The sequence below is a fragment of the Macaca nemestrina genome, chromosome 3, assembly GCF_043159975.1.
Source record: "Macaca nemestrina isolate mMacNem1 chromosome 3, mMacNem.hap1, whole genome shotgun sequence".
NCBI classification, from domain to species: Eukaryota; Metazoa; Chordata; class Mammalia; order Primates; family Cercopithecidae; genus Macaca; species Macaca nemestrina.
Genome location: NC_092127.1, coordinates 93,855,782 through 93,873,567, shown reverse-complemented (window position 1 = coordinate 93,873,567; position 17,786 = coordinate 93,855,782). Strand labels below are relative to the sequence as shown.

At 35.1% G+C, this 17,786-nt stretch overlaps 1 protein-coding gene across 3 annotated transcripts in view; it reads right to left on the bottom strand.

The window, feature by feature from the left end:
- LOC105464214 (unc-5 netrin receptor C) overlaps positions 1-17,786 on the bottom strand; it is a 387,289-nt gene that overhangs the window by 63,416 nt on the left and 306,087 nt on the right. For all 3 annotated transcript variants that reach the window (XM_011711873.3, XM_011711874.3, XM_071093291.1), the window contains exons 6-7: positions 15,395-15,562; positions 12,859-13,023 (exon numbers count right to left, since the gene is read on the bottom strand). In XM_011711873.3, coding sequence (XP_011710175.1) covers positions 12,859-13,023; positions 15,395-15,562 — 333 coding nt within the window. The remainder of the gene's footprint in view (positions 1-12,858; positions 13,024-15,394; positions 15,563-17,786) is intronic.

Sequence of the window (17,786 nt, the reverse complement as noted above, 5' to 3'; positions counted from 1 at the left end):
TCATTTATAAAAGCATTAAGCATATTGTATAAAAGTAGCTATTTTTAAGTCACAAAGGTCTTGGTCAGTTTTAGTAATATTTATCTACTCTAAGTCCACTAGGCTACTTGATAAGATTGTTCCTCATTTTCTACTCCTATGTTAGAAGAATCCCCTCTCCTTGACCTGGCTGCTTGGTCTTCTTTTTCGCCAGTGACTTTTTACGCTAAGCCAAAACATGGGCAATTTTTTCACCCCAATTACATTTTTTTTCTGATGCAAATATTCCTATTAAAACCTCAAGGGCCATTCAAAATAAACATGTCCAGATTTTCTTTTATCCTTTAAGGTCAGCTCTTATCTAGCAAACCCATCAGGGCTGCACTAATGATGTCAAAGGTCAGGTCTGTCAAAGACACCCAGCGTCATTTATTATAATTTACCACTCTTCTGAGGGTTTATTTATTGATAGGGCTTAAGGAACTCCAAATAAATGAATACATAAATCCTAGAACATGACAACAACAATTAAAAAGAACATTTGCTTATCACTGACGTCAGTTATCTAAATTGCCATGGTAATTTACTGCTCCAGCCTGCTGAGGACAACAGCCACACCTCACTAAGCGGGTCCATAGCCCTGTTCCTTACAGTGACAAACCACACCCTTCTGAAAATGAATAGTAGATAATTAATATCCCAGGATGTAAATGTGTTATCTCATGATTCACAGTAGGTGAAGCATAAATGCCTGAAATTTAGGCTAAGTTCATTAAAATCAAACTCAAAGATCAGCTACTCAAGTGTTTTTATATAAGTGTTATATAAACTATATTATATGTTTTATATGAGTGTCATATAAACTATATTATGTAAACTGTATTATAAAACATTATATATGTTTCATATGAGTGTTATATTATATAATGGACTCTATCCCCATCAATGCCTCTTTAAAAAGAATAATAAATTATAAATCCAAAAGCAATGATACCAGAATCCCTCCATGGTAGTAAAGACACGTGATAGAAAAAGTAAAATGATGAAGAGTCCTGATGTAAGGCGGCTGACTTCTAGAATACATGAACCTACCTGCTAGATTTTTAGCAAGAAGAAAATTGAGCTTGTAGCCCTGGACCTGCACCCCTGTGATCTTGAAGGAGCCCATGCTTTGCTGTAGTTGCTGGCATGGTGGCACCTTTCTTGATCCCCTCAGAGTTCCCTTTCCACTTAGAATCTAAAGACCTTGCATTTGTTTTCTAACCTGTGTGGTGCTCCATAGGTGTTCATTAGGCTTCTGTGGGCTAAAGTTTCTAACCACATCCCTGCTTTCAAAACCAGGAAAATGTTTCACCAGAAAGGAAAAAAGCAAAAGCAAACCACACTTATTATACCGGACACTGTGTAGCATTGTACAGGGCAGGCAGGCCACGTACAGAATATTTATTTGCCAGCTGGGACGCTACACATATCAAGAACTACACAAACACAGCTATGACATCAACTTCTTCCAACTATAGATAAAAGCTCTTACTGTCTACCACTCACAATTATGCTTTCCTATCAAACTGCTGTGTTGACAAGAATTTCACTGGGAAATGACTAGCACCTTCTCAAATGCCTACCACAGGCGGTTATAAACATATCATTCTAAAGTCAAGAAATGAGTAGTTGTAAGGTAAATTACTTCCCCACATTAAATCCACCTGGGCTTCTGGGGGCCCTGGTATGCAGTGTGTCCACACCACAATTTAGCCATGGAGAGCTCTGCCACTTCCTCTGTACTTCTGAGAATTAATAGAAGAGTTGTGTGACGTGTAAATTTTTTAATGAGTTGAAAGTGCTAACTTTGCAGAATGCCTAACATTTTAATTTCCCAAAGTCAGGAAGTTCACTGATGCAGACACAATTCTGGGCAGTTCTTGTTAGTAAATTGCAATTTTAAATTTGTCTACTGTGGCATGAACCGTCTTCAGCAAGGAGTAATTCTAAGTTCAGATTTGAACTGTTACGAATCCCTATGAGAAACTCCAAACTTACAATGGGAATAAAACTAAAATCTATAGGAATAGTTGCAGTAACTTAATAATCCAATCTAGTGTATTGATAAATATATATATATATAAAAATCTGCATTTCTGGACCAGGCCATATATAGTATTTGAATTGCTATTTTCAAAAGGAAGAAGTAAGCAGTGATTAAACTATTCATTTTATATGCCATCCATGACAAATAAATCTTACTAAAAATTCATTATAAAGATTATAAAAGTTAGGCCCGCTGTGGTGGCTTAGGCCTGTAATCTCAGCACTTTGGGAGGCCGAGGTGGGCAGATCACTTGAGGTCAGGAGTTCGAGACCAGCCTGGCCAACATGGTGAAACCCCATCTCTATTAAAACTACAAAAATTAGCTGGGCAGGGTGGTAGATGCTTGTAATCCCAGCTACTCCTGAGGCTGAGGCAGGAGAATTGCTTAAACCCGGGAGGTAGAGGTTGCAGTGAGCCAGAATCGCACCAATGTACTCTAGCCTGGGCAACAGAGTGAGACTCTGTCACATTAAAAAAAAACAAAAAACAAAAAACAAAACAAAAACAAAAACAAAAACAAAAGATTATAAAAGTTAAAAGTTATCAGGTCTTAGTAATACAATTGTATTTCAACTTAAAAGGTAAATATGCTTATTGTCTTAGCATTTTTTGAGTTTTCTTAAGTGCTTTCTGCTGCTTCTGTATCTTTCTGTGTGTCCTGTTCTTTGTGTGTCTCTCTCTTGTCATAACCATTTAATGTAAAGCCTATTTCAAAAATATATTGTGAAATGTGGAGGGTGGCTGTTTTCACATCAGTTTAGGGATGATATAAAGAAACCTAAATATTTTAATGTGTACATAGTACAATTGGTCTTCCAATACTGATTCTGTAGTATTATTAAGTAAAAACTGGTATTTGTTATTAATGCTAAGTTTTTTTAGATCAGACATATGTTTTCAATTATTTTCAATAGTGACAAACACTTATCAGCTTAAGGAGATTTTGGGCTGAGGCGATGGGGTTTTCTAAATATTCAATCATGTCATCTGTAAACAGGGACAATTTGACTTCTTTTCCTGATTGAATACTCTTTATTTCTTTCTCCTGCCTGATTGCCCTGGCCAGAACTTCCAACACTATGTTGAATAGGAGTGGTGAGAGAGGGCATCCCTGTCTTGTGCCAGTTTTCAAAGGGAATGTTTCCAGTTTTTGCGCATTCAGTATGATATTGGCTGTGGGTTTGTCATAAATAGCTCTTATGATTTTGAGATACATCCCATCAATACCTAATTTATTGAGAGTTTTTAGGATGAAGGGCTGAATTTTGTCAAAGGCCTTTTCTGCATCTATTGAGATAATCATGTGGTTTTTGTCTTTGGTTCTGTTTATATGCTGGATTACGTTTATTGGTTTGCATATGTTGAACCAGCCTTGCATCCCAGGGATGAAGCCCACTTGATCATGGTTGATAAGCTTTTTGATGTGCTGCTGGATTCGATTTGTCAGTATTTTATTGAGGATTTTTCCATCAATGTTCATCAGGGATATTGGTCAAAAATTCTCTTTTTTTGTTGTGTCTCTGCCAGGCTTTGGTATCAGGATGATGCTGACCTCATAAAATGAGTTAGGGAGTATTCTTCTTTTCCTATTGATTGAAATAGTTTCAGAAGGAATGGTACCAGCTCCTCCTTGTACTCTGGTAGAATTCAGCTGTGAATCCATCTGGTCCTGGAGTTTTTTTGGTTGGTAGGCTATTAATTATTGTCTCAATTTCCGAGCCTGACTTATTGGTCTATTCAGGGATTCAGCTTCTTCCTCGTTTAGTCTTGGGAAGGTGTATGTGTCCAGGAATTTATCAATTTCTTCTAGATTTTCTAGTTTATTTGTGTAGAGGTGTTTATAGAATTCTCTGATGGTAGTTTGCATTTCTGTGGGATTGGTGATAAGGAATTTCAGCCAAGTCTCAGGACACAAAATCAATGTGCAAAAATCACAAGCATTCTTATACACCAATAACAGACAAACAGTGAGCCAAATCATGAGTGAACTCCCATTCACAATTGCTTCAAAAAGAATAAAATACTTAGGAATCCAACTTACAAGGGATGTGAAGGACCTCTTCAAGGAGAACTACAAACCACTGCTCCACGAAATAAAAGAGGACACAAACAAATGGAAGCACATTCCATGCTCACGGATAGGAAGAATCAAGATCATGAAAATGGCCATACTGTCCAAGGTAATTTACAGATTCAATGACATCCCCATCAAGCTTCCAATGACTTTCTTCACAGAATTGGAAAAGATGACTTTAAAGTTCATATGGATCCAAAAAAGAGCCTGCATTGCCAAGACAATCCTAAGTCAAAAGAACAATGCTGGAGGCATCATGTTACCTGACTTCAAACTATACTACAAGGCTATAGTAACCAAAACAGCATGGTACTGGTAAGAAAACAGAGATATAGACCAATGAAACAGAACAGTGCCCTTAGAAATAATACCACACATCTACAAACAACTGATCTTTGACAAACCTGACAAAAACAAGAACTGGGGAAAGGATTCCCTATTTAATAAATGGTGCTGGGAAAACTGGCTAGCCATATGTAGAAAGCTGAAACTGGATCCCTTCCTTATACCTTATACAAAAATTAATTCAAGATGGATTAAAGACTTAAATGTTAGACGGAAACCATAAAAACCCTAGAAGAAAACCTAGGCAATACCATTCAGGACATAGGCATGGGCAAGGACTTCATAAACACCAAAAGCAATGGCAACAAAAGCCAAAATTGACAAATGGGATCTAATTAAACTAAGGAGCTTCTGCACAGCAAAAGAAACTACCATCAGAGTGAACAGGCAACCTGCAGAATGGGAGAAAATTTTTGCAATCTACTCATCTGACAAAGGGCTAATGTCCAGAATCTACAAATAACTCAAACAAATTTACAAGAAAAAAACAAACAACCCCATCAAAAAGTGGGTGAAGGATATGAACAGACACTTCTCAAAAGAAGACATTTATGCAGCCAACAGACACATGAAAAAATGCTCATCATCACTGGTCATCAGAGAAATGCAAATCAAAACCACAATGAGACACCATCTCACACCAGTTAGAATGGTGATCATTAAAAAGTCAGGAAGCAACAGGTGCTGGAGAGGATGTGGAGAAATAAGAACACTTTTACGCTGTTGGTGGGACTGTAAACTAGTCCAACCATTGTGAAAGACAGTGTGGCGATTCCTCAAGGATCTAGAACTAGAAATACCATTTGACTCAGCCATCTCATTACTGGGTATATCCCCAAAGGATTATAAATCATGCTGCTCTAAAGACACATGCACAAGTATGTTTATTGAGGCACTATTCACAATAGCAAGGACTTGGAACCAATCCAAATGTCCATCAATGATAGACTGGATTAAGAAAATGTGGCACATATACATCATGGAATACTATGCAGCCATAAAAAATGATGAGTTCATGTCCTTTATAGGGACATGGATGAAGCTGGAAACCATCATTCTCAGCAAACTATCGCAAGGAAAAAAAACTAAACACTGCATGTTCTCACTCATAGGTGGGAACTGAACAATGAGAACACTTGGACACAGGGTGGCGAACATCACACACCAGGGCCTATCATGGGGTGGGGGTAGGGAGAGGGATAGCATTAGGAGATATACCTAAAGTAAATGACGAGTTAATGGGTGCAGCACACCAACATGGCACATGTATACATATGTAACAAACCTGCATGTTGTGCACATGTACCCTAGAACTTAAAATATAATTTTTAAAAAAAGGGTGTTGAGCACAGTTCACTATTCAGATGCTGGATACGTTGAAAGCCCAGACTTCATCACTACACATACATGCATGTGAGAACTCTGCACCTGTACCCATTACAGATCTAAAAATAAGAACTAAATGAAAAAAAAAGCAAAGATAATAGGATCTTTGATAAATACCCTTCACCTCCTATGAATATATGTCAATGTATGGCATATAGGTTAAAAATTAGGCGATAAACCTGTTAAGTTCAGTAAATTAACGTAATACAATAGCTATATCCTCGAGATGTGACAGCCTGGAACAGGGGTTGGCAAGATCTGGCCCTCAGGCTAAATTGGTCCTGCTACTCATTTCTGTAAATAAAGTTTTACTGAAACACACACACACACACACACGCACAAAATAGTGACAAACACGCCACATCCCTTACCTTTCTTATTCAATGCAATCCATGTCATTTAGTATACCAAAGAACTCCACTTTTTAAAATGTTGTTTGGAAAAAAATTAACTATGTGCTTATAAATCCAAAATGTCCAAGTTATTTGTGGGACCTTAAGTGATTCCGATAGCTTCTAATTACTCTTTAGTAACGCATTCTGGTGAAATAACATCAATTTTGTAAAGGCCTTAATTTGAAGGTACCAAAATGTGTCCAGTGTAGGAACTACTTTTTCAGACCAGTGAGATTGTATCCAGTGTAATATATATATATGTTATACAGTACTTACAATATGAACTACTGTGTATGAGTGGTATAAAAATTTAATAGAGCTTCTGAAATTGTTTACAGACCATGATCATATTTCACAAATGAGATTACACAGTATCACATAATGAATCCAACTTATCACACAGACTAAGAATTTAAATTATGATTGCAAGGCCAGATATATATATATATATATATATATATATAAAATAGACAAATGGGAAATATTGCAAAACTATAATTCAGTTCCAAATCCCCACATCTTCAAAATACTTGGTTTACTGGCTATAAGTAATTCTTGCACCCTAGGGTTTTGTACAACTAGGGTTTTATACAAGTATTTTATGCAAATACTTTTTTGGTAATCTAATTTGAATCAATGTGACCAAAGTCAGTGACATTGCTACTTCTTAAATCCAGGGAGCCATGCTTCCAAGACAATGCTGTGGCCTATCCTCAACCGTTCTTTTTAAAAAATGTCATTTATTATTATAAACATAATGGAATACTAAGCATAAATAATGTATAGAATAGAAAGCATATAGAAAAAGAAAAAAATACTTGTAATCTCATTAGCCCAGAAAATTCATAAATTTCATTCATCTTTTACTAAGCATACCTTTACACACTTATCACTAAATACATATATAAATCCATATTCTGCTTTTCCATGTTAAACCTTCTAAATATTTTAGCGGCTATATGATGTTCCATTTAATGGAAGTACTATGTATTACTTAACCATCATCCTAATATTAGACTTTTGGGTTTTGCATTTTTTACAATAATAACAAAGAATATAGACATATGTGGCATACAGCTGTTTCTCAGTATCCAAGAAAGATTGATTCCAGAACCACCCCCCGCCACCAACACCAAAATCTGAGATTGCTCAAGTCCCTTATATAAAATGGCATAGTATTTGCATGTAACCTATGCACATCCTCACATATACTTTCAACCATCTCTAGATTGGTTATAATACCTAATACAATTTAAATGTTAAATAAGTTGTTATACTGCATTTTAAAATTTGTTTTATTTTTAATTGTTGTATTATTTTTTATTGTTTTTAAAAATATTTTTGACTTGTTCTTGGTTGAATCCACAGATGTGTAACTCACTGATACAGAGGGCTGACTGTATATATTTTTAGATATTCATACTAATTACTTAAAACTTATTCATTCAAGTAGAATTATTGGGTCAAAGGGTATGATAACTTTAAAACTCTTGACTTATACTGTAAAATTGCTTCCCCATAAAAATTTTTATTCCCATAGCAAGGTACAAAAGTTTCCACTTGACTACATATTTGCTTGACATTTAGCATTGTTATATCTTTAAAGTATTCATTAATTTTATAAGTAACCTTCAAAGTCTTTTTATGAAAAATTTCACTTGGTGTTGAATTTGAGGAAAGAAATAGATTTCTAACATGTCTTATCTGAACACTATCAAACTGGTAAACAATTTAGAAAACTGATGATTAATTTTTCAGTTGAACTTAAACATTCTAAAAACTATAAAGCCCATGATAAACAAAACTCTATATCCAAACTATGAGTCAAAAATGATCTCTAATATATATTACTTAGGCATAATGGGAAATGGAATTGAATAAAGAATAGCCCAATCAGATAGTAAAAGCCATTAACTGGACATGTTAAAATAAATACTGAACAGACCGGGCGCAGTGGCTCACGCCTGTAATCCCAGCTTTGGGAGGCCGAGATGGGCGGATCACTAGGTCAGGAGATCTAGACCATCCTGGCCAACATGGTAAAACCTTGTCTCTACTAAAAATAAAAAATTAGCTGGGTGTGGTGGCATGTGCCTGTAATCCCAGCTACTCAGGAGGCTGAAGCAGGAGAATCGCTTGAACCAGGGAGTCGGAGTTTGCAGTGAGCCAAAATCACGCCACTGCACTCCAGCCTGGCAACAGAGCAAGACTCCGTCTCTAAATATATACATACATACATACATACATACATACATACATACTGAACAATACTGTAAGTTCCATCTTAACTTTCAATCTTTTCCTATAATTATGATTTAAGTATGTGACTCATAAACAGAATAAAACTGAGTTTTTTCTGATAATTTTGGATTTCCTTTTACAAGTGGGTTTAATTCATTTACATTATGATCCCTGATATATGTAGCTTTATTTCCACCATCTCACTTATTGTATTCATTTACTAGTTTTCCTTTTGCCAATTTCCTACCCTTAAAATTTTTATTTTGAATTTATGCATTCAATTTTTATGTGTGTACTCAAGTCTTAACATTTTAACTTCAACAGTGGCATCAATGAAGTCTAATGTAAATACTGTTACTATTCTTTTCTTGAGCAATATATGGAAAATGGAAATTTTTAACTTAGTTTACACCTTCCCATATTCCATGTTAATGTTGTCTACCATTTCGCTCTTATTTTCAACTGCTCCTCAATTGGTCTCATCTTATTTTAAGGAACCAATTGTTATTTTTCATTTTCAGTAGTTTACTCAGTAAGGTTTATGAGTAATAAATCCTCTCCATCTTGATTACCTGAAAATCTTTCAGATTTTGCTCTTTTATGTAGTAAATGTTGGATTTTCTCATTCTATCCTCCATGAGTTTTATTCTCCCTTTTACATATTCACTTATGTATTCACAAAACTTCCCTGTATTGTGGGAAGTTTCATAAGATCTACATTCCAGTTTACAAATTTTCTCTTCAGCTTTATCTGAAGCTGTATCTGATCTGATTTTTCATCTTCCAATGAGTTTTAAATTTCAATCATTATGCCTTCCTCACTAGACATTCCATTTGTTTTTTCTCCAAATCTGTCTTTTTAACAAACTGTTATTTCATTTGTGCTTATATTCCTTTTAAAAATATGGTTTGTCTTTTTACATTTACTCTACAGTTTTTTTCAGATTGCTCTATGAGTTCATGTTAGTAAAATGCTAACTCATTTATTATTGCTGACTCTTCCTTATAGTAGACAATTTTCTTGACTGATTGGTAACTTTGTATTGTAAGCTTATTGACAGGTGTGGCCTATGTTTGTCATAGACTAATGAACTTACATTATGGAAGGAAACCTAGAGAGTAGCTTGCTGTTTGCTCAGCTGGTGTCCTAGAAGCTTAATTATACATATTTTGTGTTTTGCTTCTAGCAATGTATCTTAGATTCCATACCAGAGCTGGGGTGAAGTTATGGTTTTACTATAGATTTTATTTAAATGAAGTCTTCACTTCCTTTTTCCTACCATGTTTTTCTATGTCTTCCCTTGGCTGGTGGGCAAAAATGTTCTAGTTGTTTCTTATGGTATAGGTCAGGCATTTGTGAGTTTCAGCTTTCTTTAGGGTTCTTACTTCCAAGTCTAGGTCTTACAAAGCCAGGGCTTCTGCCTCTGTGCCAAAACTGAAACCCTAATTTCCAGTCCCTGGGACCCATGTCCATATCCAGTTCCCCCTTCCTGGTTATTTTGGTGTCAATTCACACAGTTACCTCTCAAGCTTGGAGTTGCAGCTTCATTTTTGGCATTTGAGGATTTCTCTATCTTCTTTCTTTTGGACCTCTTTTCTTCTCTCTCTCTCTCTTTCTGCATGCACATGTATGTCTCATACTAAGTTTGCAATATTTTATCCAACATTTTAATATACTTTTAAAGGTGTTTGTATTAAGTGCTTAACAAAGAAATGTATCTGAATTTGTTTTGAACAAATTAACAAATAAACATCAACAGTAATATTTTCTGTATATTTCACATTGTGTTCCTCTTAAGTACCAAGTTAGCTTTTGAAGAAATACTATACTACATTATCTAGGTAACTCTGAATCCTACTCACATCCATTATGAACTCTGAATTTCTCCTATCTAGCAGTACACCTACATTTATGTCAGAATTATTTGTATACAATTTTGAATAGATTCAGAGGATGTAGTTCTTACCTGGTTCACTGAAAGTAGACTAGCTTTATTTTGAGATAACATTGTGATATCATTGAAAGACTATTTATTAATGCATTCCAGACACTAATTCTCCCAAAGGAAATAAATATTAAATGATAATTCCTAATTGCTGATTGCCACTTTCTGGCTATCTTTTCTACCCCCAATCTTTTTCTTAATACTGACCTTGTCCCTTTTGCAAACTTTTCAGTATCACTGTTAGAAGCCTTTGTTTTCCAAAATAATGGCCAAACAATATTATTTCTTTGCAAGACTTTGGCAGTATACTGTTCCAGAAACACCAGGCTAACTGGTAAGCAGAAACTATAGCTTTCACTGTAAAATACTACAGTTGCACAGTGCAGAATATCTGTGGTTATATCACTGAGGAAATCAATAGTGATGTAGACTACAATTCTTTGTTTGACTGGAGTGGATACAGGAGGGCAGATGAAAGAGTTTATTGACCTAGTAGGGATTGTCACTATAGCAAATCAGAGCTGCAGAAACAAATAGCTTTAAATGGAATGATTTTAACCCAAACAGCAAAATGTTTCCATCAAACAGGAGACGTGATAAAAAAATAAACAAAAACAAACAAACAACTAAAAATACCCCTCCCGTAGCCTCATTCCTCTTCCTTGTCTATACACACACACTTCAGGCCATCATTACTGGCAAATATCCAATCATAAGGAAAAAATTCTATGAATGCTTAAGAAATGATCTAGAAGCTAAGGGGTTGCTATGTCATGAAAGTCTTAGTTTGAATATATCATGTTTGTATTTGTCATAATTTAAAATGTGACATTTTCTATGACTAATAAAAGATTCTGTCTTGTGGCATTGTATTCCTTGTTAAAGAGGTTGTTCTGAAGATTTGCAAATATGCACAATAGAAGTAGTAGGTATTAAATCACCCAATATTGAAATAGTATATTGAGAGAGAAAGAATGTGAAAGACAGAAAGAGAGAAAAAGTCCAACTATTTCTACTTTGCAATCATATGAATCAGTTGGTTCTACAGTAAAGGAAAAACACTAAGTGATGAAAATGTTAAAAAGACTAACTTGTATGTGGTATGTTGTTATTTTAATCCTCAACCCAAACAAACTCTGTACCTCTGGATAAATGGTTAGCAAAACCAATTTTCATTAATGCATTTCTGGTACAAACTTGTGAGGTTCACAGTGGCAGGCCCCACATCATTACCAGAAGCTGTGCTTTACACACTCAGCAGCAGCCCGTTCTCGAGGAATGCAAATGTACCCTGAACATAAAAATAAGAGGCCTACTGGATTTTTATTCTGTGTGAACAACATAATTATTTATTTGTATTTTAAGTAAGATATCTTTCTAAAGGTTCCTGTGTGTATAGACTGAAAAGTAAACAGAATTTCCTAAGTGTGGTAAAAACAAAATATTTTATTCTTAAATGACAAATACAAATACCTTTGCACAAATACCTTCAGCTGCTTGCATTCTGCTAGCAATGTGTAATGTATTATGAGAAATGTCAACACTAGACCACCGTTAGTTCACATCCAAAGACAGCACATCATTTGATCCATTAATCTGAATAGGTATGATTTCAGAATAATTCTTAATACCTCAATTTATGATCATGAAAAGAGATAGTAAACTGTGTAACATCTGAGGACTCCTCAATAAAGGGGTGAGAGTTTGCAAGTATGAAATCAAACTACCATTTAATTAAGAAAATCTAAGGAACAAAGACATGAAAAAATGGAGAATATGTAGCTTATAGCACACATTACATTCCTGAGCCAATCTTTGGCACTCATTTAAAAAATGTATGCTTTATTAATATTTATTTCCTTTAAATAAACTAAATAATATCCACATTATAATTTCTAACACAAACCCAGAATTTTCAAGAGGTTGCGGAGATGTTCTCACTAAACATTTGTTCTAAGTCGGTAAATCTACCTACAGAAATATTTTTCATCTTTACATATATTTTACACTCCATGGATATTTTGGTTAGGTACCTGCCATGAATTAAGAATAAACAGCTTACATTTTAGAAGTCTTGTTTTGACTCTGTGAGGAGTTTAGAGTGCCCTTTTGTGCTTTCTGATAAAACCAAGTAATGGTTCCCTTCCATATAAGTGATTGAATCACCCCTTGCTCATGAAAAAGCAATACTGCATGCCATTTGTTAGCTGGACATAGTTACTATTTATTCTGGTTCCTGGAAAATTTGCTTTTTCCAATTTTGAGAGCGAGCTAGAATATTGCTATATTATTGCATTTTATTGTTGTTCAAAGAATTCTTTATTTCTAATGTTTCCTTAAAAAAATCCAAATGGTTCAATCTCCAGCCCCCTCAATGTCTGCAGTTTGCTTAAATTGACTTACTCTGCATGCAAAGCCCATCAGTGCAGTTCTTGGATTGCAAGACGAGGCCGTCGCAGTCCTTGCCTCCATTCTTGGGGGCTGGCGCCGTGCACTCCCTCCTGCGCCAGTGGGTGCACTCAGTTCCACAAGTAGACCACTTGCTCCATGACGTCCACCTGCCGTCCACTGCCATGGAAAAAATGCAGCAGCAAGTCAGAGGGAGAGGCAGCTGCTTAAGGGATGGAGCAGAGCTCAAGTATAATACAACAAAACAAAACAAGAAAAAGCATGCCCTACTGAGAAGCACTGTATTCATTTCAATTGCTGGACATTGCATGTTCTATATCATTTGGGTTCAGTGAGCTTTTCCTATAGAGTGTGTGAGTGTTTTCTCACTGACCAAGTCAAGGGAGGCTGACTGAGACACACAAAATCCAAAGTTGTCACCAGGAGCTATGTAAAAGTAGGCCATGATGGTTTCCCTTTTCCTATTAATGGGGGAGCTTCTGGGTTTTGTATTGAAAATTAGGTCTGTCTTTGGATCCAAGATTCCTTCATTCCTAGGGCCATGTGGACACCGAAAGTAAGCTCGTGTGGGAATTCAGAGAAGAGGTTGGTACAGTGGAGAAGAAATCTATCCAACCTTCCATTCATTCATCCAGTTGGTATACATCTATTTATCTCTTCTCTCTCATCTAAATTTTATATTGTCTTTTTATTTTACTTTTTTCATTTGGTCTGCTTGATTCTGCTGAAACCTTCTGTAATATTTTCATGAAAAGACTACTATTTTTTCATTTATTGTTTGATAATTCCACTATTTGATGATGTTTCTGTTTCTATTTTTATTAAAAAAATTTAGGTAAGGCCCTAATATTTGTTGTGATTCAGTCATTTAGAACTGACTGACTTTCTTCCTAATTTTGGTGGCTGGCTTGTCAGCAACTTCAAAGATAACTCAGATATCTCTATTTTAAAAGTACACAACTTAAATCTCAGTTTGAAAAAAGATAAATTTCAGTCATACTTTAAAATGCAGCTTAAGTTTCTCACAAAAATAGGATAAAAATGTTGAAATAAGAGTTTTAAAATATTAATTTTCCCTGAAATACATAATTATGATGATCAAGGATTCAATGTAAAACAATGCTAAACATTATTTACTGAACATCTTAACCTTTTATATCTATATATTGATAATAATTATATCAATTTTAATAGTCTACGTAGTTTGAGAAATCTACATGATTTCGTATTCAAATTACTATATAAATATATCATGTATAATGTGGATATGGTTATAAAGATACCCACATGAAAAATGAGAACAGCGTTAATATTTCAGTCATACAGAAGTGGCTATATACGCAAGTCCCAACTACTTAGAGCAAAAACATTTGCTTTGACCTGCACCAATCCAGTTTACCAAAACACTGACACATGCGTTTCTATTTCAACTCAAATTGATCAGTGCTTTTTTAATTGTGGGAGTCAGCACCTATAAAATAAAATCTGAAATTTTAAGCCTAGCTAAGCATCAAAATTTGTTTCATAAATAAAAGCTCTCAAAGGGTTCACTGTGGAAGACAGTTTTGATATTTGGAAATCAACATTTGGGAATGTAAAGTGTAGATTATGTAGATCTCTCCAGTTCATTTCTCCGCCCCATCTCTGAGAAAGGTTAAAAGATAAAGATTAAAGGATAAACACGACAAAATTAGGCAAAAGGGAGAAGGAGGCTGTGTATCTGAACAATAAAACTGAAAACACAATAGCTACTCCAATGAGTGCAGTAAATTTATGGATTATTTCAAAATAATTTTAGCCTAGCTTTAGAATATATTATATAACGAGGCATTTTAAAGGGTTTTGTTTTTACTTTTGGCAAATATTATCTTCAATTTACCTAGGGATAAGAGCTGGTAGCAAGATGAGATAGTACAGAAAGATGCTAAGAGGTGGAGAGATGCAATCTTGCTGTAGATACCACTCAAAAAAATAGATGACCAACATTTACAGATAACAAAGAACTGACTGCGTTGTAGTTTCAGAATCCATTATTCCATGTGCCAAAAAACTTTGCCTTCCTTATAATTCATTTCAAATGTTATATTTGCCCTTGACCAGAAAATGACACCAAATGTAAAATATTTCCATCTAAAACATTTTCTAAATTTCAGTTCAATTAATTTCTGTGGTTTTCTGAAGATCAAAGATTGTTATTCCTAAAATGTGTGGCTTTCAGTGCCATTCAAATCTCTTGAATTATAAAATCTGCAATCTTGGTCCTAGCAGTTGTGTTGAATAATATAAAGGGATTACATCCAGTAGTGTTTAATCTCCTGTTTTATACAATTTGGCATGTTTTGGTAACAAAGTTAAGTATTCTTTTGGAGGAAAACACTTGATATCCCAGTAATGCAAACAGTGAGTAGGATGGATTTAAATAATGTTTATCACACATTCAGATCAAGAATAAAGTTTCTATATCTATTCTCTAAAAGCATATTTCTTGAATAATGGGAGATATTTGGATTGAGAGGACTGGTTTATTTACCTGGGCACAACGTAGTACAGGCTATTTTCTGCACACTCTGCCCTTCACAGAAGGCACCCCCATTGAGTGGTGCCGGGTTGGTACAAGTCCTTGTACGTTTCTGATACCCTCGTCCACAGCGGCTATTACACACAGACCACTCTGTCCAGGTGGACCAGCCGCCATTGACTGAAAGGAGGCAAACAGTAAAAAGTGAATTAAACATGTGTGCATGCACAACACACACGGACACACAAAACAGACACAATATGTAAACAAAAGTTATTTTCCAAGTGACCATTTATAAAAATCCAAAATTTCAAAGCCAGAAGAGACCATCGACCTCATTTTATCCAAAGTTTTAGTATATAGACAGAGAAAAAAAATGTTTGCAAAGATTTACTCACCTACTCAGAGAAATAAATAGGACTGTATGGGTTCTCTTTTACTTGGCCAGTGTTCTTAAAAAATATACATATCTCCTTACCTAGTCAAGCTCCAAAATTACTTTTGACAGCTCGTCTCAAATAATAAATGTTTACATCTCTATGACAAGCCTGCAAGTGAATCTATAGCATGGGAACAGAATAAAATAATTTAGCCTTAAAAAAAAAAGATGATTGATTTTTTAAGCATGTGTAAACTTTACAACCTTTTAAGGATTTTTATTCACTTGCACAAACCAGTGAGCCCGGCTAAAAAATAAAATCTTATAGTACTGGGGTTATAAACAAATTGACTGGCTATTTGAGTTACTTGGCGATTAGTTGATATTGAAATTAGCACTTATTTTGTGTATAAAGGCCAATTATGATGTCTGATGGAGCTGTCAGCATATGTGATTGTAAAACCTACACCCTAACACAGCACACTCTTCAATTCTGCAGATCTCTCTTTAGAAAATACTTTGATATATATTTTTAATACTTCAATAATGTGAGTCTATACAATATTGTAATTAAACAATTTCTAACAAAAATTATTTCCTTGTAGTTAAAATATAACACAACTAGTATATGCATCTGCTTCCTGATACTAAAGAAGTGTATTAGCCATTCAAGTAACACAAACCTTATATGTGCACAGCATTTGCCCAACATTTTGTTTTCTATAAACCTATCCAATAGGGAATAATGATGAATGTTATATTTACAGACAGAAACATATTTTTTATAGCAACTTTATTTCATATAAAGAGGAATAATTGGAAACAACTGTAATGTTCAAAAACAAGAAAATGGCAAAGCCAGCCATCTATGTTAATGTGACTGACTCCTGGACAACCATTAAAAGTGATCCCATAGAAGGCTATTGAATAATTCATGAGGTTGGGTGCAGTGGCTCATGCTTGTAACCCAAGCACTTCGGGAGGCCAAGAAGAGAGGATTGCTTGAGACCAGGAGTTCAAGACCAGCCTGGACAACACAGCAACCCCCTAGCTCCACAAAAATTTAAAAAATTAGCAGGTCATGTCAGCATGTGCATATAGACCCAGTTACTCAGGAGGCTGAGGCAGAAGGATCCCTTGAGCCCAGGAGTAGAGTCTGCAGTGTGCTATGATCACATCACTATACTCCAGCCTGGGCAACAGAGTGAGACCCTGTCTCCAAACAAATAAATAAATAATACATGAGTGTTTCAGTATGTTTTAAATAAAAGTAATGTTTATGGATACATTATCCATAATCATGTATATGTATATAATTTTTATATAATATGTATACAACACTTATATTTATACATTTTAAATTATAAAAGATGTATAACAATGTATAACGCTTATTTTTAAACCTTATGTATACATATAAAGTATTAGTAGCATATGCCAGGTGCAGTGGCTCATGCCTATAATCCCAGTACTTTGGGACACCAAGACGGGCAGATCACTTGAGTCTAGGAGTTTGAGACTAGCTTGGGGAAATACAGTAGACTTCATCTCTACAAAAAATGCAAAAGTTAGCCAGGTGCGGTGGCACATGCCTGTAGTCCCAGGTACTTGGGAGGCTGAGGAGGGAGGATCATTTGAACTCAGGAGACAGAGGTTGCAGGAGCCAAAATTGCACCACTGCACCCCAGCCTGGGCGACAGAGTGAAACTGTGTCTCAAAAAAAAGAAAGAAAGACAATTCAAATAGTATATATATAATTTTTGTTTAAATGCTATCTCTGGGTGACAGAATTATAGGTATAGGCATTTTCTTCTTTGACCTTTTCTGTTTTTCAAATTTTCTCTAATGGATGCATATTTGCAATCTAAAAATTGCATTAACAAAAAATATATACAACAGTCGTTAAGTATGAAATACTGGTTAGATATATATGTTTTCTGTGGAGTTCTGGTGAATTCAACCTATGAGGCTTGGACAAGTTATTTTAGGAGGTTAAGTAAAGGACAAGCAGATGGTGGATAGGTA